We start from the raw sequence: 22,188 nt of genomic DNA on the forward strand, positions 1-22,188 counted from the left end.
TTTTTTTTTTGGGTATGTTCCAGATGAAGTTCATTGTTTGATGTTTTTTTATCTTTTCCATCACTTTCGTTGTAGTATCCTATTTCTATTTTGCGTTTAAATTTGCTTCTACTGATTACAGAAGCGTATATTGGACTACACAAAGTATGAAATGTTGAACAAGGCCTTAGAGGCTTTTGAAGACCTCGGGGATGATGAGGAACTTGGACCTGCTGACTGGCCTACAGTAAAGAGATACATTGCAAGCTTGAACAATTTGGAGGGGGACCGTGTGCATCCTCATATTGCATTGGACCCTACAAATCTGAAGGATATAAGAATACGGCTTTTAAATGGTAAATAGCTCACTTGTTTTTCCTCTTGCTACTCAATTTTCTACTATTCATGTAATGATTGTCAGTGCAAGAGTGCTTCCTGTATTTCTGCTCAATTTTAATCATTGATGCATTGATCCTCTGGGAGCTGGATTTCTATGCAAAGAGCAAGAACCTAAATCCTGCCCGCTTTTCCCTCTGTCATCTTCATCTTTTTCTTTATGACACAGGCTTTTATAGGTTCTTTGTGGATGAGATGTCATGGATTGGTATAATGGTTCTAATATAGCAAGTAGGAAGACCTTGTTTTCTAAATATCAAATGGTGCTTTCACTTACGATGTGTTTCACCAATCAGTTTCATTCCTTAACTCCCTGCTAAAATTACTTTTTTATTTAAAAAATTCTGGGATCACACATTGTCTTCTCCGGGGATCTCTCTGATCACTCTATTGTGAGAATTATGGTGCAACTGGCTACTCCTTTTATTGCATTTAAGTTTGTCCTGGAATGGCAAACCCTTCTAGCATGCTCTTGAATATTAAAATGAGATTCAAGTCAAATTGTTGCTTAATAGTTGTGCTGTAGAATGCTATTTACTCTCTTTAGAAGTGACTCTCCTAGCTAATTTTAGGGCTGAAAATTCTTCAAACAGGTGTTCAGTCAGCTTACTGGGGGATGCTTGATGAAGGGAGAATCACACAGAGTACTGCAAATCTTTTGATGCAATCTGTGGATGAAGCTATTGATGCTGCATCTGATGAACCTTTATGTGATTGGAAGGGCTTAAAATCTAATGTTCATTTCCCAAATTATTACAAGTTTATCCAGACAAGCATGTTCCCACAAAAATTAGTTACATATTTCACTGTGGAAAGGCTGGAATCTGCATGCTGTGTTTGTGCTGCATTTCTTCGAGCTCACAGAATTGCACGGCGGCAACTTCATGACTTTATAGGTAATAATCTTCCTGTGGCATAGCCTATTGGCTTTCTTCTAAATGTTCTCACAAAGTTCTTTTCCTCTATTTAGTTTACTTGAATTTTCAACTCTGTGCACTTATGCATTACTTTTAAAAATATAGACTTCCAACTGCAAATTATTTTAATTTTTTAGCTGAGAAACTATGTCAAACTTTAGGACATATTGCATGCAACATATAAACGTCACAAGCATTTTCACCACCTGATTCTAGTGGCTTTTATTTCTTCCTGAGGATGTTAATGGACATTTTTCTTCTTTTCTTTGTAAATCACTTCTTTACAAGGCCTTTATGTGTAAGTCCTTACAATTTGACAGGGGGTGCATTCAAAAGTTAGAAGGGTTGTCGTTCTTTTAGAATTCATTACATGTTCAGTTTTTGGAATCTTAATGTAGGGAATTTATGTGATATCTGAAGTTGTCTCATGTAAGGTTCTGTAGCAGGATGTTACAGATTTAAGTTTGGGGAATTTCCCAACTTTGACTTTCCTTCAAAAACACTACACATTATGGGGGCTTTGTTAAGCATTTATACTCTGATGACTTTGTCTTACTACAGAGAATGGATAGATGCATGAAAAATTATTATACTTAAGTATTAGGTTCAAAAGGATTTTCATTGTGAATCAACATTCTCTCAATAATAAGGATTCCTTAAATAAGGAGATAGTGCATTTTCCAGTATGTTTCTCTGGTTATCCAACAAACAAAAGATCTGTTTTCAGTTCAATAAATTCTTATTTTTGGCATACCTCTAAAGTTGCTGGAGAAAATTATGGTAACTATTTAGTGTGCTTGACTCTGATTCTGAAACCCAAATTTTTAGCCCAAAACCTGTCCTTAACCATTTAACATGGATATTTGCTATCTAAATATTTTACATCCAGTATGTTAACATTTAAGGTTTCTATTTCTGACCTTATGAAGAATCAATGACTTTGGAGAATGAGACAATACCATTAAAATGATTTCTGAATCTAGGGCAGCCTGAGTTAGCAATAAGTAAGGGAAATAGCAATCCATCTCTAAAAATGAATATGCACTTGCACAAAAGGAATGAAGAGCAAAGCTAATGAATGGAACTGGTGAAAGGTTTGATTCAAGATGGATCTCCTATCTGGGTGCTGAGAGAGGACCTGGTGGTGAGAAAGCACATAGCATGACTGCATGACATAATACACTGTGTGATGCTTCTTGACAGAGCTGAATTGTGAAAGAAAATTTATGTTGTAAACTTTAGCTCTCTGTTTCGTTGAAAGAAAGACAAAAAATGAGGGTAAGCTATGAAAAAAATAGACCATGAAAGCATTTCCATCGAAATACACTTAAAATCAGAGGAAGGAAACTACAATTGGTGAAAGTAATATTTTATTTTTTCTAACAGCCTTCATTAACCAACCCTCCTCCAGTTATTTCTCTATGTAAACTTTTTGCACTGAAATGATCAGCTCATTAAACATTTCATATTTTGAGAAATAAAGTGAAAGCCGAAAGGAAAAAAAAATCTTTTTGTGAATGTTAGGTTTTTCAAGGAATATGAGGATTTGCTTGCCTTGCCTTTTCCTCCTTTGGGAAATGGCCATGAAAAATCAATGGATCTAGTGATGAGGAACACATTTTATCAATGAACTTATACAAGAATAGAAAGAAAGACAGTTTACTTGTACTATCCGGTCCTTCTGATAATCAAATGGGACATATGGAAAAAGAAGGAAATGGCTACCTTGGGGTTCAATGCATGGAGAGTAAAAATGCATTTCCTATTTCTTTCTGTGTGTGTGTGTTCTTGCATGCACTTGCACCTGTGCATGACATCAAAGAGGGAGACAGGTCTGCTATTGGGGCACAGTTCTTTTACTTTCAACTGCTGTTTTTGAATTGTTTTTTCTTGCTCTCGTTTTTTATGTTTCCTAGATTTGGATACTTTTCTTTGCTATGAGAAACCTGGGTACTTGGAGGGTGGGATACAGGTGTTATGTTTTTAGCAAGCAGCACTGCACGAAAAAAAACCTATATCTATGAAAGAATATCTTTCTCTAATCAGCTTCATTTCTATATTCTCAATTTGATCACTAGAGTAACTCAATTTCTTAAAACAATGTATTTATTTCTTAACATTTACTTCTCTGTCTAGGTGACAGTCCTATTGCTTCTGTTGTAATTACTGAAAGTGAGGCTGAAGGCGAAGAGGCAAGAAAGTTCTTGGAAGATGTCCATATAACTTTCCCTCAGGTTTGTCAACCATGTCCAATTGTATTTACCCCATTCCATTTCTTGTCTCAATCTTCCGCATTCTTTTTCTTAATAAGAGAATTTTGAGATTAGTGAGAGGACTATATTATTGTGCAGTCTCTACTATAGCCATATTAAGCTGCACTGAAAACATGTTCAGGTTTTGCGTGTTGTTAAAACAAGACAAGTGACATACTCGGTACTAAACCACTTGATTGATTATATACAAAACCTTGAGAAGGTTGGGTTACTGGAGGAAAAAGAGATGCTTCATCTTCATGATGCTGTCCAGGTAGCTTTTGGTGATCTTTGTCAAATTGGATGATTAAGGTGGTTTGTTCCCTTGATATTGTTATTACACTAATAATAATATTTTTTTCCTTTGCATTCCGCAGACTGACTTGAAGAAGCTTTTAAGGAATCCTCCCTTAGTGAAGATTCCAAAAATAACTGATCTAATAAGTGTCCATCCTTTATTAGGGGCCCTTCCTTCTACTGCCCGCAAGCCACTAGAAGCTTCTACGAAAGAAACAATGAAAACACGTGGTGTGACACTTTACAAAGAGGGCTCCAAACCAAAGGGTATTTGGCTTATATCAAATGGAGTTGTCAAGGTGCCTAAAATTTACATATGCAAGTCAGAGCTTGTTTTAGTTCTTCTTAAATGCAACTTAGTTTTTTTCCTCGGAAACGTGTCATGAGTTTGAATTGGTCATTTGGCAGTGGACCAGTAAAACCATAAGGAACAAGCACTCACTGCATCCTACCTTTACTCATGGGAGTACATTGGGCTTGTATGAAGTATTAATTGGAAAGCCACACATGTGTGACATGATAACAGATTCTGTGGTTCTCTGTTTTTTTATTGAAAGTGACAGAATACTTTCATTGCTAAGGTCAGATCCTGCAGTAGAAGATTTTTTGTGGCAGGTAAAATTATTGCTAATAATTTGGCTATTTAACTCTGGTAATTATAGCCTACAACTGTGAAGTTGTCAGGGTACAAAGGCTTTGGGACCTTATATGTATCCTAACTTATCACTGCTTGGCCTAACTATTCAAGTAAGCCTTAAACTTAAGTAGTTGGGTTGGCAACATCAGTTCTTTTTCTCCAAGCTACTAGCTCTTCTGAGGTAGCTAGATGTCAGATTTTCTTCATTTATTGGTGTCATTTGTAACTTCAACTGTCTTCTATAGTTGGTTTAATCCAATCTCTGTTCTCTGTACTTTTCCTTCCCCCTCCCAGGAAAGTGCTATTGTCCTTGCCAAACTCATGGTTCCTCAAATATTTGAGAAAATGGGACTGCAAGATTTGAGAGCTCTTATAGCAGAAAGGTCAATGATGACAATATATATTAGAGGGGAAACGATAGAAGTTCCTCACCAATCCATTGGCTTCTTGTTGGAAGGATTCATAAAACCTTTCAGTGTTCAAGATGAACTCATCACATCACCTGCAGTTCTTTTGCCGTCACATGGGAATCAAAGTTTCCAAAATGCAGATACATCAGGTAACTTCATCTTCCTTATTATTGAATTATATTTCCTTTCAATCCTTTCCTCTCTTTTTTTTTTTTTTGCTTTCTGCCCTTTTCCCTCCTAGCCATGATTATTAGTATTTGCTATGGCCTGAAATGACTTATGTACCCTATCAGCTTTATAATGCTTCAACCCACTTTGGTGATAAAATTAAGCTGGCATCGTCCTATTGGAGACATTAACTACACCCCTTGGCCTATACATTCCTCTCCTCTGTCTCTTGCTTCCAAGTTTTGACTTCACACTTCCTATCATCCTACTGATTTTACTTCCCACCCTACCAGAGCATTCTGCACTTCAAGGTGTGTTCCAATCCTCCCCTGTAGCACTCCTCCATTCTACTTCACTCATTTGCAATGTAACCTCATCCCACATTCCTACTTGTTTTCCAAGCAAGCAGTAAGACATGAGACCAACCTGTTCTATAGCCAAAGTCGACACTACCTATAGAAATAAAATTCATGCCTAAAAAAAATTTGACACCCAAATGTTATCCAGGCAGTGCACCTAAATTCATCTTCTTGGAACTCTTTAAGAAACATTTTCTTATCTAGAATTTGTGTAGGAATCCTGTTATCACTCATGAACTTCTGAACTGATACTTCAGTTAAGTCTGGTAGGAATATTCTTGTCTATCTAGCTAATGCCTGAGTCTCCATATTCTTGCATTTACTGTCACTGGACCAGCTATTCTAGTTTTTACTTCTTACTCTTTACCTATGATACACATTAAAAGGGGAAAATGAGGATGGCAGCATTGGTTTTTTCTACGAAACTTCAACTTCTACTTAAAGGTTCAATAGAAGAACTGTAATATAATATTTTGAATGCCTGACCCTTGCCGTTGCTGACACATTTCACTGGCTTATCTTTACTTCATGATAATTCCAATCAAGATCTATGCAAAAAATCATAAAACTAGGATAAGTTTTTGTTAAACAGAAACAGATTTGGTATTGGTCACAATTTGAAAGACATCTCTCACTTTGTATTGATGTATTTTTAAGTAAGTGTTAATTCTCATAATCAATTGTTATATAAAAGATGCTGAAAATGTTAGTGGACGATTGTTAGAGAATATTTTTGCTGATCATTGGAAGTTTAAAAGATTAGTGCCTACCAACTTTAGTTATAGTTAGTTCTCAAAGGCTTTTGGTCCGCTGTTCCATAGAGCATATTTGGGATTGTGAGGAATATTAATTATCATTTTTCTAGGTTAATTTGGCAGCTTTTTATGAAAACAGTTGATGAATTAATAACAAACTTGTAATAAAATATTAGAAACTGGTATAATGAGCTATGGCAACTACAGATTCTAAAATTTAAGAGATCCATTTTGAGTTTTTTGATAAAATAATGAACTGCACAGAGATTTGATTCTGGAGAAATGGAAGTATGCTGTTGACTTGTGCTTAAAAATATGGCCTAAGTTGAATCATCTAATTCACCTTTAACATGTACTAGATTTAGTGATGGAAATTGTAATTAGATTCACAACTAATAACCCCCGCTGTGAAATTAATAGGGCCAAATGGAACTTAATTGCAGTTTCATAAATTTAAGTATTCTATACTCCTTTTTGCAGTGAAGAATATCAAGTATGACTAGTGATGTTTAATGAAACCAGGTAACACAACAGCTAGTTTTTCTCATCAGCAATCCTGGAATCAATTTGAGACAAAAGGGAGCATAATTTATCAAGCTGAGACAAGAGCAAGAGTAATCATTTTTGATATTGCAATGCTCGAAGCTGATACTGTTCTGCAGAGAAGTTCATCCTCATTTAACCATTCCCATAGAACTTTAAGCAGAGAACATGGAGGTCTTATGAGTTGGCCAGAACATTTCTACAAGGCAAAACAACATGCACAAAATCATGGAGCAACTGATCAACAAGCAAACAGCATGTCTGCTAGAGCAATGCAGCTAAGCATCTTTGGCAGCATGGTATGTCAAGTGGATGAATTGATCGCTCCTAAGTCAACATGCACCCTTATCTTTAAAGTGAATTGTATACCCGCAGGCAGAAGTCAATTTCCTCTTTTTCTTATTTTATCAGTTATGTTTATAGTATCATGGAGTCCGTTCAGTTGACACTAAGTGACTGCCACTGAGTGATACTTTAGTTGCTGAAAATATCCATTTGCACTTTTTCTTGTGTGTTTTTTGTTTTCTTTTTAATCTTTTTATTTCATTTACTCCACCTCTTTTTTTATATATATATTTGGTTGGGGGAGGTGTCAGAAATTCTTCATACCTTTCATTTCTTGAAAATAGTCCTAATATAGGCCTTGATTTTTTATCTAACTGCCTTTTTGTTGTTTCACTGACAAGGTTGATGTGCGACGGCGCAGCCGAAGTTTATCAAGGATGAATCTATTTAAGCCAGCACACAGCCTGTCATATCCAAGAGTTCCTTCATATCCTGGCCATCCGCTTGTCTCTGTCAGATCGGAAGGGGCTGCAACTCTAAGGAAGAACCTTGAAGCAAGAAAGTTTACAGGACAGATTCCCCCACCAAAACTGAAGGATTCCCACACAAAAGAGGGTCATGTAGATGACGATTCTAGTGATGAATCTGGTGCTGAGGAAGAAATCCTGGTAAGGATTGATTCACCTAGCAGCCTCTCTTTCCGCCAGGCTTCTTGAAGGTTTTTCTATGTCCCAATAATCAGGGTTGTGATTTCTTTCTGTACTGTTGTATCATTATAGATCCTGTTGAGTGTCTTTATGAGTTATATAATAAGATATATGCCATCTGACTTGAGCTAGTATCTTTAGTTTTCTTATGAATGAAAGCTTGATTCAATTTATCTCACCACTTTGTTCCTCCGTTGAACTTTAGTAGTCAATGAACTCTTTTTTCTTTTCATTTTCTGAATCAGAGGAGGGGAAAGGGAAGGGGTGGGGGGTTTGCCTTATGGAATGACCTCTTTCTGGGCCCTGGAATTAAGTTCGAAGCTAAGTGGAGTATGGAAATATTGCATTTTGAACCAAACATTGTTCGATTGTTCTTTTCCAGAGCATAGGTGAATTGGAAGATATAGCTGTGTGTTTGCTGTCATCTCCTTTTTCAGAAAACTTCTGAGTCATAAAAAGGAAGGTGATTTCTTTCATAGTCACTAGTTTTGAATACAGTGGGTAGTTTGAAACAAAGGTTAGTATAAACCAGTAACTGGACTAAACTTTTCCATATGGAAGTTGCATACTTTATAGGGGAATGAATGAAATTGCAATAATGTTCTAACCTCCCAGTGCTGTTTTAACTAGAAGTGCATCTTTTATGCCAACAATGGCCGATTCCTTGTAGTCTTGGAAAGCAAAATGCTGAATGAAACCTTTCGAAATGCTGCCATGCCATGAACATTCATGAATAAAAGGAGCTGGTTTCTTCAACTTCCTGTAAGATTCTTGTAACTGAAGTATAATTACTAGCATGAAATAACCAGTGTAAATTGGGAAATGATCAAACCATGATCTGGTATGGCTTGTTCAAAGCTTCTTTAACTTATGCAGTAGTTTTTTTCTATTTGATGTGGCTGTTACAATCAACTCTTCAAGCCTCATAAAACATCCCAACCTCAAGACGCTGTGGTAGAGGCACGCCAAGAGCAGGCAGTGCAGACCTACAATTATTGTGCAACACTTCATAAAAGGCAAGCATGGATCTGTCAAACAAGCTGCTATTCTTGCCTATGTGAAACCTAGCCTTCCCTCGAATATGAATTACGCCAGCCAGTTTTGCCTCTCTCAATTCTGAGATCTCCTCTTGAATCTGTGAAGGATCAGAATCTAAACAACTAGAGCAGTTTTCTATGTGAACTCGCAAGCTATCAGTAACTTGACTAACAAAGTCATCTCCTTCAAGATTTAGGGAATCAGCATAGCCATACTGAATCACACACGCATAAACTCCTTTAAGGCTTAACTGTTTTACCACAATCCTCTCTTGTGGAGCAACCTTAGGAACCAGAATATATCTAAGGGTTGTAAAAATAGTGACCTTGTGAAGAGATCTCATGTTTTTCACATAATGTCCGAGGATGGGTGTCAATCCATTTTGTATATTCGTGTAAAAAAAGCACAATCCTGGAACCCTTCGCACGCTTGGGTCTGATAATAGCACTCCAAGTCTTTCCATGTCAATCCTGTGAGTGAGTTCGTACTCTATCTTCCTCTGTCTCCCATAGTACCAACCAAACATAATGAAGGCAAGAATAAAAGATATGGCAAATGGAATCCATCCACCTTCAGGAATTTTGGTCAAAACCGCACTGACATAGATGCCTTCCATTGTAAAAAAAATGAAGAAGTACATAGCAACCTGCCATGGTGGCGTTCTCCATATAATGATCATGACCAGTGTCAGCAATATGGTAGTGATGAGCATGACTAGACTAACAACCACACCTGAAAGAAAGATCTTCTAAATTTGTATGATTCTTGATAGTTAAATGTACAAATAGTTAAGTGTTTGAACTCAAAGAATAATAATAATATCAAGATGACACTAGAAACACCATTGCTGGTGAAAATAACTACAAAGCTTAAGTTTAATTAGCCATTAGCCACTATTCTTCAACATGATACGGTAATGCTGAGATGAGATATTATTCAGCACCAGAAAATTGTTTAATTAACCAGCAAACAGCACGAGATTTGTTAAAATTTTAAGCAATTAAAAGTAGCTGTTAAATGCAATCAAAAGCGAAATGGTGAGGGGTTCTTTTTACCATACCAAAAGCATTGCCAATATCTTGTCCATCTCCAAATATAAGTATAACTCCAACACAGAAAACCATAAGGATGTAATTTACTTCTGGAGAGTAGACTTCTCCCTCTTTGTTGGATGATGTGTGTACCACCTTGACCCGAGGAAAGTAACCCAGTACAACAGATTGCTTGATGACTGAAAAGGTGGCTGATATAAGTGACTGGCTTGCCACAGTTGCAGCTGATGTGGCTATGATAAAGATTGGCCAGTAAACTATTTTTGGTATAGACTTGTAAAATGCATCCTTATGATCGTTGGGATTCTTGATCAGATATGCTGTTTCTCCCGCATATGTCAGAACCAGTGATGGATATATTGTACACAAGAAAGCTATCTGTAAGAAAGGAGTGAGGAGGCCATTTTAGGCACAGAGAAGGAAGCCTAAGGGGTGGTACAAGTTATATGTAATTACCTGAATGGAACTTCTGTTAAAATGACCCAGGTCTGCAAACAATGCTTCAGAACCTACATAATATTTTTAACCAGATAAAAGGCTATGGAAATCAGTTTTATGTTTGACAAGGAAACAAAATCTTAAATGACACAAATTAATGTCTGTGCTTCCTGATCCATCAAATTTGCAGTCAAAAAGCTGATGATGCAAAGTGATTCCCGCACGTATAATCAACTGAAGGATTTATCCGAGCGCTGTAACTGATGCAATTCGTTTTCTACCATCAAATTTTAGTCTCTACTCATGTATATGCACTTGTCATCCTATTCATTTGTACTGAGTTAAAATGGATGTAACTGGTGTCACCTACTGGACAAATGGAAGCCTTCACATGTTCCAGGAAGGAGCCAGGATGAAATCATGAATGCAACTTATCACATGTTATGATCGTAAACCAGCTCATCAAATCATCATTCACATCTAGTTGCTCACAAATGTTTCTGCAGCAATATTTATTCCTTCTCATCCTTCTTTAAATTTCCTTCAAATCTACTAGGTTATAACCATAATATACAATTTGCAGGTAGTGGTTGGTATTTGTCATACTCAAAAGTGGTAATCTCATACATGTAAACCAAGATAGAAACAATCAAGTAACTTAGTTTACCAATGATGACATAAAACTTAATAATAGAGGATTACCTGTGATGCAGAGGATGGTACCGCCAAGCATCAGCCAGCCTTCTTTTCCATTTCTCCAAAAAAAACAGATAATATAATGTGGTGATAAAGCCTTGAATATGCTGGGGTAGTGATGTATAATGCTATAAATTCCAACAAGTGGAGTACTCAAGGTCCATGCGCCCATGATGGGTGAAAACAGAAAACTCACTCGAGAGGTGCCAAATTTCTGAAGCAGGAACAGAATAAAAAGAACTACTGCAGAAAGAGCTTCAACTAAAGCTGTAATTCACATATAAGCAACTTGTAAAGCTAAAGGAGGATAAATGCTCACATATTACTAAAATCATGACCTGCAATAAGATTATAGTCAATGAAGCTGTTATCTTGTATACATTATACTCATAAAACTTCCAAAGCTCTTGTTTAAGTTTCCCATATGATAGCTTCCCTCGTACCCCCCCAAAAAAAAACCAAAAAACATAAAAAGGAGGTAGTATCAAAAGTGAATCAAACCGATATGATAATCAGTTTCTGTTTCTTTTTATTTGTTTATTCATTTTGAATCTTAGCAGTTATTTATGGCATATTAGACTCTGGCAACACAAAGAACAGACTAATTGAGAGAACACCATACTAAGATGATAGCTTCTTATCACAGCCTACACCCAACAAGGGTGGGATTAAATGCTAAGTAGAAAGGCATCAATCCCAGAGTTTGAAAGCTTTAAATACTTACATTTAGAGACAGAAGGAAATGGTGCTCTTAATCCATCCATTGCTGATAACACTGTCAAAACTTTTGAAAGTCAAATGAAAATACTCAAATAATTACTAATAAAGCAACAACAAAAAACCAAACATACCTGAGATTGCCGGAGTGAGAATACCATCGCCAATTAACATACATGTGCCTAACATAGCAATGAAAAGCAATAACCTTCTGGCAACTATACTTCTTTCAAACACTTTGCCAAGTCTGCTTTTCCCTTTAGTCCCCTCGTGAAGAACAGATCGTGAGCTACTGGAGTTTAAATAAGAATGTGTAGAAGAAAGGATTCCAATATTCATATTTCTACAAAGTAATGAATACAAGGCAAATGTTCCACCTGCATCCAATCAGTCATTGGCCAAGTCAGGAAATCATGTGCCGTAGTGCTTAAAAGAAATGTAAAATTTAAGCTCCTTTTAATGGAAAGTTGAGATAAAATCTCGAAGAAACTAATAAGTGAAAATGTTTTGACCATGAGAATTAGAATTCAAATCTTATTATCAAACCAAATTATGTTGTGAAAGAAACACAGAATCAGGACTGCAAATCCAACAACTATCGGGGCCTGGCCCCATAAGCATAAGAACATCCAAGAAACTAATAAGCATAAGCACTTAAACCCAGCAAGTGAAAAGAGAACATCTAATTATAAAGAAAACATCCAACTTATCTTGCTTAAAACAGATAAAGGGTCTTGGAAAAGAAACCAGACAGAAACTACATACAGAATAAACTATGCTGGCTAGCTTATAATCACGAAAATTTGAATGTTAGCAAGACAAATTTTTTACATACCTTCACCCTGATCATCTGCCTTAAGAGCAATACTGGCATACTTGACAACCCCAATGAGAGTAAGAGTCCAAAACATGATGCTATAGATTCCCAAGTAGTCTTCTTCAGTTGGAGAATTCAAAGTCATTGATGGATATACATAGAGTGGGGATGTTACAAGCCCTCCAAATACAACTCCTAGAGTCTTGTATGCAAGTATCAGATTGCTCCAACTGAAAGTGTCCTGATTTCAAGAGAATATGTAAATTTATATATTGGGTTTCCAATCCATTAAATTTTCAAAAACCACAGATAGAACCAACAAAAAAAAAAAAAGAACTATCCGAATTATAAACCACTCAAAACTAATCGGATTACCGCACCCGAGCATTTGACTCATTAATTGGTGCATTATCCCTTACTTAAAAAGCAGAGTTCAAATCCCCCTTCCCCGATTATATAAAAAAAAAAAATCAGGTTGCAATATCTGAACTTTCTGGTCCATGTTAAGTGCGTAAGAGTGATCAAAATGCGGGATGAAAAACCAACTATACAGTAAAAAAAAGAGGGTTATTCCAAGCCAACCTCATAGAGAAAGAGATAGAGAACAGGTGTAATGAACGCATAACCCAGAAACTCAAAAGTTGGAGACAAGCCATTGCAAGAACAATCTATCCGTCGAAGAAGAAGAGCAATCTATACATATACGTGTGTAACAGACACGAGAGGAAGTGAGAAAACAATGGTGAGAAAGAGAAAGTACCTTGTTGTCAGTAGACTGAACCATGGAGGTGCTGCCTTGTGGGTAGTGAAGAGAGTCGAGGTGATGACCATTGGTAGAAGCAGAATCAGCAACTACTTCAGTTAGAGCCGCCTCTGACTGTATATCCATTCTTGACAAATGAGGAGCCTTAGCTCTAACTCAGAACTTAGAGACCAGAGAAACATACACATATTATATACAGAAAGAGTCCGGATTTTTGGGAGACTATTCCCGACGGGCAATTGATCACTGCACTTTTAACACATGGCGGGTACCCATTTATTGAAGTTATTCAACCTTAACCTTTTTATTAAAAAAAAGGATAATATATATATATATATATATCTAGAAAGTTTATTTTATTTTAAAAATGGTAAATTTCAAATAGAGTTATTTAAGTTTTTGAAAAAAAATTTAATTAAAAATTATTAAATAAATTGAACCAGAAATCTAAAAACCAATAAATTATTAGAGTTTAATGAATAGGTTAATAATATGTAAACGTTTCATCATAATTTTTAATTAAAATATTTGTTCTAGTAAATTATATATTACCAATTATTCAAAGTTTTGTGTATTTGACTACGCAACAAACATTACGAATACACTTTTTTTTAATTAAATATAAGGAATTTTAAGAGGAGAAGGAAATGAGAGTGCAGCCTTAGCACATACCACACCTGCGTAAACAGAGGTAACCACCCCTAAGTTTAGCATAAGTTGTTACACGCTCTATCTAGCGGTCATTTTCAATTTTATTTAATTTTAGTCTGACTCTATTAAGTTAAGTTGTTACAACTTTATTAAGTTGTTACACACATCTTATAGTTTAAAAGAATTATTAAAGACGAAAGGGAAAATGAAAATAGAAGTGAAGAAAGTTGCATGTCGAAACGTGGCAGCATGAATCGTGGGTGGGTCACTAACAGAGTTGCGTTGCGTAGTCAGTCGTACGCTAATACAATGACTTTGTCTGGTTTGGGTTAATGGAAATGAAGCTTAACTTGTGTTCGGATCTGAGTTGGGTTTTTGGATATTATTTTAAAAATTTTAATATGTTGTTATTCATTTTAAATGAATTCTTTTTCGAAAATAGTACTTAATTAATACTCGCTTGAGGTCTAAATCTCTTACTGTCTCTAGTCCAAATCCCAACAATTGACTTGACAAAAGTATTAATTATGCAGAAAGCTACAACAAAATTACACTCCTTGCCCACTTAAGTTCCCTGATACAGAGGTTTAGATATAATATTTTATATTTGGTGTGGAAGACTTTGGGAAGGACTTGCTTCATTTTCATTTTCCACGGTAGAAAAAAGAAAAAAGTAGGGTTTGATTTTGCATTTTCATCTACATCGTGTTTAAGGAAAGGAAGCACATCCACTCATGATACTGATTATTGCTTTGACTAAGAGGGGGTTTGGTATTGTGGAAGTCTTTTTCTTTCTCTGTAATTAAATGGATGTAATGATTTTATAATGTTTGATTTGTAAATAAGTAAAAGAAATGTACTTGCAATTGTAACGTTATTACACTGAGGTGAGAAAATGCCATTCCTTCAACAGAAGGAAAGTTAAAATATATTTTTCCCCGACAACCTCTTTCTGTTTTCTCTTCTTCTTCCTCTTTTCCCTGCTCACCTGCACATTTAAGTGAAATCCCCCTTGTGCAAGATGGCTCTTGATGTCCTTACAACACACAAAAAGCAAGACTTGACTCTTGCACATGTTCCTTGGGGTTTCGCGCCCCTTTCTAGACTATCAGCACCAACACGTGAAAGCATCTTGTTGATACGTAGAACATAGAAGGGATGAACCCTCACTCTCAAATGTAGCATATTTGGCCATGTACTTGTTGCAAGCAATTGGAGTAGCCTGCTTTCTGTTTGTTAAAAAAGATTGTTATTAAAAGTATTTACTATTTACTTTAAAAAAATTAAGAAGAAAAATTATTAATCAAAAAGTTTTAAAATTAAAAAATTCTTTGGATAATGGGTTTTATTGTTCATGTGATAATAATCACCTAAGAACTGGCCATGTTATATTTCTTAAATATAAGGAAGAACAAACTTTTGGTAAATGACAAAGTTGAGGTCAATGTTAATCACCTAAGCACTGTCCATTGTGAAGGAAAAATCGGAATATTTTGGAAAAATGACAAATTTGAAGATTAAAAGTACATGATAAAATTGAGTTGCCCTTGACATGAGATATTCATCACAACTATCAATCAATCAACCCTTACCAACTCGTAGACGTCTTAAATAATATAATTGAAGGTAGAGCATGTAATATTTTAATTTATATTTAATATGATTATAATTGTTAAACTTTATATAATAATTAAAATCAATCACTATTAATAATTTGATTTTAAATTTTTAAAAATTACATGATTTAAGTTTGAAAAGTTATTGGATTAATATTTCTAAACTTATCCATTGCAGATGAACATATTAATCATTTAATTTTAGGTCTAAATTGTTATTAAATCAATAGTGTCTAAATTATTACTGGACTAATAGTGTTTGAATCTAGGTTGTTACAGAATATGCATGCTGCTATTCATACATTTAATTCCTTAAAAACAATAAATCAATAATGACAGTTTATCCATTGCGGGTGAATATGTTAATGATTTTAAATATGATTTAATAAATTAAATACATATTTTTTCTCAAATGATTATTATTGTACATTCAAAAAAGATATATTTCTCTCTTTGACTCCTAATCCTATTATTTCTTTCCTAATATTGAAACTTGTAAATTTTAAAAAATAAAAAATAAAACTCAAATTCCAACTGTTAAGGTGTCCGTGACTGAAGTGGTGAAAGTTGCTATCCAACATTTCCACTAAGTAATAATCTTATCCCTTGGCCTCACATGCAAAACCTTTCCATCCTTTTTCTAATGAAGGCTTGATGGGCCAAACGAAAATCCATTCGGTTTCATCCAATCCGTAAAAGGGCCCAGCTTGTTGTGACAATATCATCAACATGATTTTGACAAAAATGAGCATCAACTTCTGAACCCCGAAATTAATTTTTTTCTTTTGTTGGCATTAAATGTATTGATTTTAAAATTGTAATCAGGATTTTTTTACATTTTCATTTTTGTTTTTTATTGATGTGATACTTTTAATTTTACATTAAATAAGTTAAAGGAAAGTTTTACAAAACAAAAAACAATCAAAAGTTTTTTTAAAAAAAAACAAAAATTAATTCAAAAGTTTTTTTAATTGAAAGCTAATTATAGTTAAAATATGATATAACGTTATTTTAATGAAAATTTAAAAATACACTTACTAAAATCATCATAATATAATATATTAAAAATATTTTCATAATACTCAAAAATTTAACTTATTATTTAATATATAATTTTTTATTTAAAAAACAGAATTAATATCTCCTTTCTCCACCTAAGAAAAATTATTTTAATAAGTGAAAATGATGTAAAGTGGCGAAACAATAGGACTTCGCTTTTTCGAGTTCCATTTTACATTTGCCTCCGTTCACATGCTTGTAGTGTGAACACGAACCCATGCTATTTGACCTGCATACCACTATTAATAAATCTAGCAAGGACGATCATGCGCTCCAATTTTCTTATAATAATACTCATTTTTTATAATATTTACTACATAATATAAACGTACCGTTCCCAAGGCCACTCAATTAATGTCTCTTGGGCCTTACTAAGGAGCCTATTTGGCTACATTAAAAGAAAGGAAAGAAAAGGAATCAAAATTAACTAAAATTATTCTTATTAATAAAAAAATAAGTGTGGCATAAAAGCACACACTTAATTAAATAAAATAAATATGATTAAAAAACAAATTTAAAATATTTAATTACTATGAAGTCGATAAAATCATATATGAATTATTAAAGAAAAATAATATCATTAATTTTAAGTTAATAAAAAATTAAAATATATATCCTATACTATTTAATTATAATGTAAATGTTAAAAATGGTTTTCAATTTTTTATTTTCTTTTAAACATAAGTAATTATTTTATTAATATGGCAATATAATATGTTTATATATTTCTTTAAATTGATTAAAAATAATTTAGTTCATACTATTCTTTTTATATTGTCAAAAAAAAATGAAATGAAAGTGCAGAATGTGTAATATAAAAATAATATACTTAATTGGTTAAATAAATCAATTAAATATGATTAAATAATAAATTCAAAAGGTTTGAGTATTTTACATACAATATTCTTATATTGAGAAGTGATACAACGTAAGAAAGTCATATTCATATTTCATTTTTTAAGACTGAGGATTAAAATTAATTTTTTAGTAAAGAGATACATGCAATTATCATTAAATAAAATAGTTAAGTGTTAATTTCATCTTTTACATTACATTTCATTCTATTAGTTATATCTAAACAGAAGCTTTTGGAAAGTTTAATTGGTTATATTAACAATATTTAGATTAATATGAACAAAAAAATATTAAATAAATATCCATTACTAATAAATAAATAATATTCTGAATATTTTATAATATATTCATGTTTATATATATTAAAATATGTAAAAAACTATATAAATAGTTTAAAATTGTACAAATTATTCAAATAAAAACATTTTGCCCTGCAGCAACGCGTAAGCAAAATTCTAGTTGATATAATCCCAGACTTAACTTAAACAGGTAGAAAAATGTGAATCTTCACTTCTTTTTTAAAATTACATCTTATACTATTGTTTAATTACCCATAAATTAACTTATTTTAGTATCTCAAGATTGAATGTGGGCAATATTAATTATCATTAGTTAAAATATCATTTATCATTTTATATCTACGTGATCTTAATATGGCATTAATATAGAAGGTGAAAAATATCACATTATCATATTATCATGTTAAATTTAAAATATCACACCATCATTAGTTATAATATATTAATATGTCATATCATCATCAATTATGATATTTTAGCATAAAATAACAAATAACAAATAACATTTTGATTGAATCAATAATTAGTGATAATGACTTATTTAACTCAAAATAAAAATATAAAAAGGCTTTTTTAGTTTAAAATAAAAATATTAAAACTTGATTGAACGTAAAAAAAATATAAAGATTTATTTGAATTTTCTTAAATAGTTTAAAATTTTTTTTAAACATTATGTCTAAAGAATTCATAAACAAAAAATAATATATCTAAAACAAAATTTTAGTATTAAAAATTAATATTTATAATTGAGATTCATTAGTGAATACCTTAAAACTACTATCCAAAGTTGTGATGGATGGTAGTTTTACTATCAAAATTTAATTATTAATTATCTTAATCTTAACTAATCAAGTCAGGTAACATAAGATACTGCATTACAAGGTAGTCATTAACATACCTATAACTAGTGGCGATCCATGCAATTACCCGCTGAATGACTTGTTAGGCAGATGTTGAATAATGTACAAGGTGATGAAACGCTATATCCAAAGCTCTCCTTGGTTTAGTTGTGCCAACGATGAGTGCAAATAATTGGCGTGTTTCGATTGGAAAATTTGGAATTCTAGGGGGAGAGGACCCGTTCAATTGAAATCAAAGTAGCTAAGCTATTAGATGGCAAAGTAGGGGATTTTGGGGAAGATTTGGGTATTAGAGGTTTTCAGCTCTCGAGAACGAGTCTACGTCTCACCAGGTTAGAAGCGCGGTTCTGTCATTTATGCACACCAAACGCTTCACACGCGGCTTCACTCGGTTTGTCCGCGCTTTTAAATTGGCACAATTGCGCTTCATATCTTAACAGGTCGGTGTCCCCAACAAACCTCTAACCAAGCGATCCTTCCCAGTTCCTGCGCCCATCCTCACTTTTTTAACAGCTCACATCTTACTATGGCTGCGTCTACTTGCCAACCTGAAGCAGCCACGAGGGTTCGAGGATATCCCCTACGTCCTAGTGGTGCAGCAGCCAAAGCGCCTCGTTGGATTCCTCTACGCGGCCAAGTACTCAAGAGAATCCTCAAACTTGTATTCTCTTCCTGTCTCTGCCGCAATAAACCCACTTCAACAGAAAGCCATTCCATGGTTTATCCTCGTTGAAATCCTTGTTTCACGACAGTTTCTTTACAGTTACTTTCTTTCTTTCTTAGCTACCCCTTTTCTTAGTTTTAGCTGCCATAGCTATTCTTTTAGCAGAAGTAAACAAAAATGAATGATTTTCAACAAAGGGAGAAGATCCAAAGAGTTGGCAAATGGGTATTTTCCCAAGCACCCAAGGAAGCTTAACAAGTTGAGAACCGAAAGGGAACCAATTGTTCTTTCTTCTTCTGATCATTTATATTCTTTATTCTGTTAGGTCTGTCAATTGTCAATAATGGCTTCGTTTTTTCAAAGAAACATAACGAAGCTCCTTGAGTTCAATGTTGTAAAACTCAACGGAAATTTTAGGAGTTTTTTTGTTATAGTTTTGATCAGGGAATAACTGGAGTTGAAAGCCGTGCCATGGCCTTGAGTAGTTTTTTCCTCCTGTTGGTCTCTTGTTCAAATGATTGTGTTTCATTCCATCAATCATTTAAAGTAATATGTTCATCGACAAGAAGGGAAAATTTCCAAAATTGCAAAGTTTCATGCATAGGACCAGAATTTGATCATGACTCGTGATCTAAGGTTAATTCAGTACCATGTTGGGATCATTAATTCGTTTTCTTTACCATATGCTTGATTTTTTGAGATTACACATTCGATTAATTTATGAGTTAGGCACCATTATATAAACAAAATAGTATTAACTTCTCCTACCATGATCAATGTGATTCAAATACTTTTTACTCATTAATGAATGAAGAAATGTAAAGCGAAATTTGGTCAATTTCTACCCATTATTTATGAGTATCTTTGAATCAATTGTTCAACAGGATATATAATTTATCACTAGGAAATGTTCTTGTTTCTTTTCTCGACTTGAAAAACCAAAATTTGAGAATAAAACGTCTCTGGCTGAGTCGTCTTTGCCTTGTGGTACATAATTATTTTAATAAATTTAAAAAACACCTACACCTGTAGCATGAAAAAAAAGTCAATCGTTCTGTACGGACATCAATCAGGGTTTTCAATCTGGTGAGATGGCCGCTACATTTTGTTATCCGAGGAGTTGGAGCTCTGTTGCAAGGTGGCATGATTTAGTTGGATAATAAGTTGAAGGTCGGATGCTGATGAAGTTGAAAGTTGGGGAAGGAATCCTTTGACTGTTGACCAGGATTTCTTTGAACAAGTAAAGCTTGGACCCAAAGTCAAAGTACAGACTCTAGAGTTTGACAGCGCATTGGTGGACAAGATGACAAGGGTAATTTTGTTAAGTACAGGTTTGATTTAGTTTTCTTTTAATTTAAAAATTATTATGAAAATTTTATAAAAAATAATAATTTTTAAAATTAAGTTCAATCTGTTTAGTAAATTTACTTTTATAAATTTTCTTTTATAAATAAGTTGTTTGATAAAATAATTTACATAAATTCTAATTTGATTAAAATTGCTATAAAAGATATTTAATAAATAATTTTCTATTAATTACAAATTCTTTTGTTCATAATGAAAAAAAGTTAACTTTAGTTTTTTATTTATAAAATGTATACAAAGTATTTTTATATAACATAAAATTTATAATTAATAATTAATAATACAAAAATAAAAACAGATAATGTTGATATTATTTTTAATGGATGAAGATATTTTTGAAATAAAAATAAAAATTTTCTTAAAAAAAACATGTTTTTAAAAAAAGATAAAAAAAAAGCTCCTCCTTAGAGCTTTTTCTAAATCTCTTTTTTTTTAAAAAATTTGTTCTTTAAAAATAAAGTTGCTTATTTTTTTAAGAGCTTTTTTAAATTTTTGTTTGGTTTGATTTTTATTTTTAAGAGATAGATAAGCTAAAAAAAACTAGGTCAAACAAGCACTAAGAAAGTTATTTACCTTGGACAAAAGCCTGACTAATCTTAGTTAAAAAATGAAATAGTAATACAAGACTTTGTATTTTTCTAATTTTTCATATGCATCCATCAATTTATTAAATTTAATTGACATTCTCCAAAAAAAAAATGGACACCTTGACCAAGTTACCAATTGATTTTCTCCCTTTTTTTTCATAACACCTAAAAAAAAGGTGTCCAAATTATTCAAAAAATTTTACATATATTTTTAGTATTTTATTACATATAATCAAGTTATTATATTTTTATTTTGATTCATATGGACCTTCATAACTAATTGTTATTAGTCAAAACGTCATTTGTCAATTTTTTATATCATATAATGCTGACATATTATAATGGATGATGACATGATCACGTGATCATTTTATATTTAACGTTAACGTCGTATTACTATCAAATAAGTATAAAATAATAAATAGTATTTTAACTAACAATAATTAATCAATTGTTAATCATAAAAGTCTATTTGATTCAAAATAAAAATATACAACTTTAATTAAATGTAATAAAAAAATACTAACTTTTTTGAATTTTATTGAATAGATTAAGAATTTCCTTATGGATAAACTTTGTCACGTAGACCAAAGAAAATTTATACTATCAACCAAAAAAAATGGAAAATTTATACTAGTAGAAATTGAAATGTTGTGTTTATGATTCCTCCATGCATATTATAAAGTGGAATGGTAATTTTTTTATAAAATTTAAATTTTATCTTTTTTAATCTAATAATAAACTCGTAAGAATCATCATAAATTAATTTTTAAAAAAATTTAAAACATTTGAACACAATTTAGTAATTAGTTACCAAATGGAATTGAAGTGTCAAAATTAGGTTTTATACTTGTAGATGTTAGCTCAACCCAATTGTTCATTTTTTTCTTTCTTTTGAAGCGTAATTCCATCCATCCATCCATCATGCATGGAGAAGGGAACAGAAGTTAAAGGAAGAAACTGGGCCTGCTGGAATAGATTCTCGGGCTTTCATTAAAACTTTGAG

General features: G+C 33.0%; 2 protein-coding genes across 5 annotated transcripts in view; one reads left to right on the forward strand and one right to left on the reverse strand.

Moving 5' to 3' along the window:
• SOS1 (sodium proton exchanger, putative (NHX7) (SOS1)) overlaps positions 1 to 7,883 on the forward strand; it is a 17,101-nt gene extending 9,218 nt beyond the window's left edge. For 2 of the 3 annotated variants that reach the window (XM_021437212.1, XM_021437213.1), the window contains 9 exons: positions 122 to 335; positions 969 to 1,271; positions 3,429 to 3,526; positions 3,687 to 3,818; positions 3,922 to 4,140; positions 4,250 to 4,456; positions 4,773 to 5,037; positions 6,693 to 7,012; positions 7,400 to 7,883. In XM_021437212.1, the coding sequence (XP_021292887.1) occupies positions 122 to 335; positions 969 to 1,271; positions 3,429 to 3,526; positions 3,687 to 3,818; positions 3,922 to 4,140; positions 4,250 to 4,456; positions 4,773 to 5,037; positions 6,693 to 7,012; positions 7,400 to 7,714 (2,073 nt within the window). In that variant the 3' untranslated portion in view covers positions 7,715 to 7,883. The remainder of the gene's footprint in view (positions 1 to 121; positions 336 to 968; positions 1,272 to 3,428; positions 3,527 to 3,686; positions 3,819 to 3,921; positions 4,141 to 4,249; positions 4,457 to 4,772; positions 5,038 to 6,692; positions 7,013 to 7,399) is intronic. The other variant, XM_021437215.2, reaches the window with a different exon arrangement.
• Positions 7,884 to 7,999: 116 nt separating this feature from the next.
• Positions 8,000 to 13,461, reverse strand: LOC110423093 (putative potassium transporter 17). 2 transcript variants are annotated; one of them, XM_021437217.1, is made up of 8 exons: positions 13,224 to 13,461; positions 12,482 to 12,704; positions 11,781 to 12,023; positions 11,654 to 11,704; positions 10,936 to 11,172; positions 10,252 to 10,304; positions 9,804 to 10,173; positions 8,000 to 9,475 (listed from the first exon to the last, which is right to left on the reverse strand). In XM_021437217.1, the coding sequence occupies exons 1-8, from the start codon at positions 13,350 to 13,352 to the stop codon at positions 8,622 to 8,624; spliced, it is 2,160 nt and encodes a 719-aa protein (XP_021292892.1). In that variant the 5' UTR covers positions 13,353 to 13,461; the 3' UTR covers positions 8,000 to 8,621. The 2 variants fall into 2 exon arrangements, with proteins under 2 accessions (XP_021292892.1, XP_021292891.1); XM_021437216.2 differs by having other exon boundaries at positions 8,001 to 9,475; positions 10,936 to 11,196.
• Between the last annotated feature and the right edge of the window lie 8,727 nt (positions 13,462 to 22,188).

The sequence above is a fragment of the Theobroma umbraticum genome, unplaced genomic scaffold, assembly GCF_002168275.2.
Source record: "Theobroma umbraticum cultivar Fairchild unplaced genomic scaffold, ASM216827v3 scaffold_20.0, whole genome shotgun sequence".
Taxonomy (NCBI): domain Eukaryota; kingdom Viridiplantae; phylum Streptophyta; class Magnoliopsida; order Malvales; family Malvaceae; genus Theobroma; species Theobroma umbraticum.

Bases quoted from the DNA above. Each gene is read 5' to 3' on its own strand.
- LOC110423093 (XM_021437216.2), bottom strand. From the start codon at position 13,352: ATGGATATACAGTCAGAGGCGGCTCTAACTGAAGTAGTTGCTGATTCT. The intron at 12,024-12,481 runs GTATGTAAAAAA...GATTGGATGCAG, and splicing joins GGCAGATGATCAGGGTGAAG to GTGGAACATTTGCCTTGTAT. The intron at 10,174-10,251 runs GTAATTACATAT...CCTTTCTTACAG, and splicing joins TTAACAGAAGTTCCATTCAG to ATAGCTTTCTTGTGTACAAT.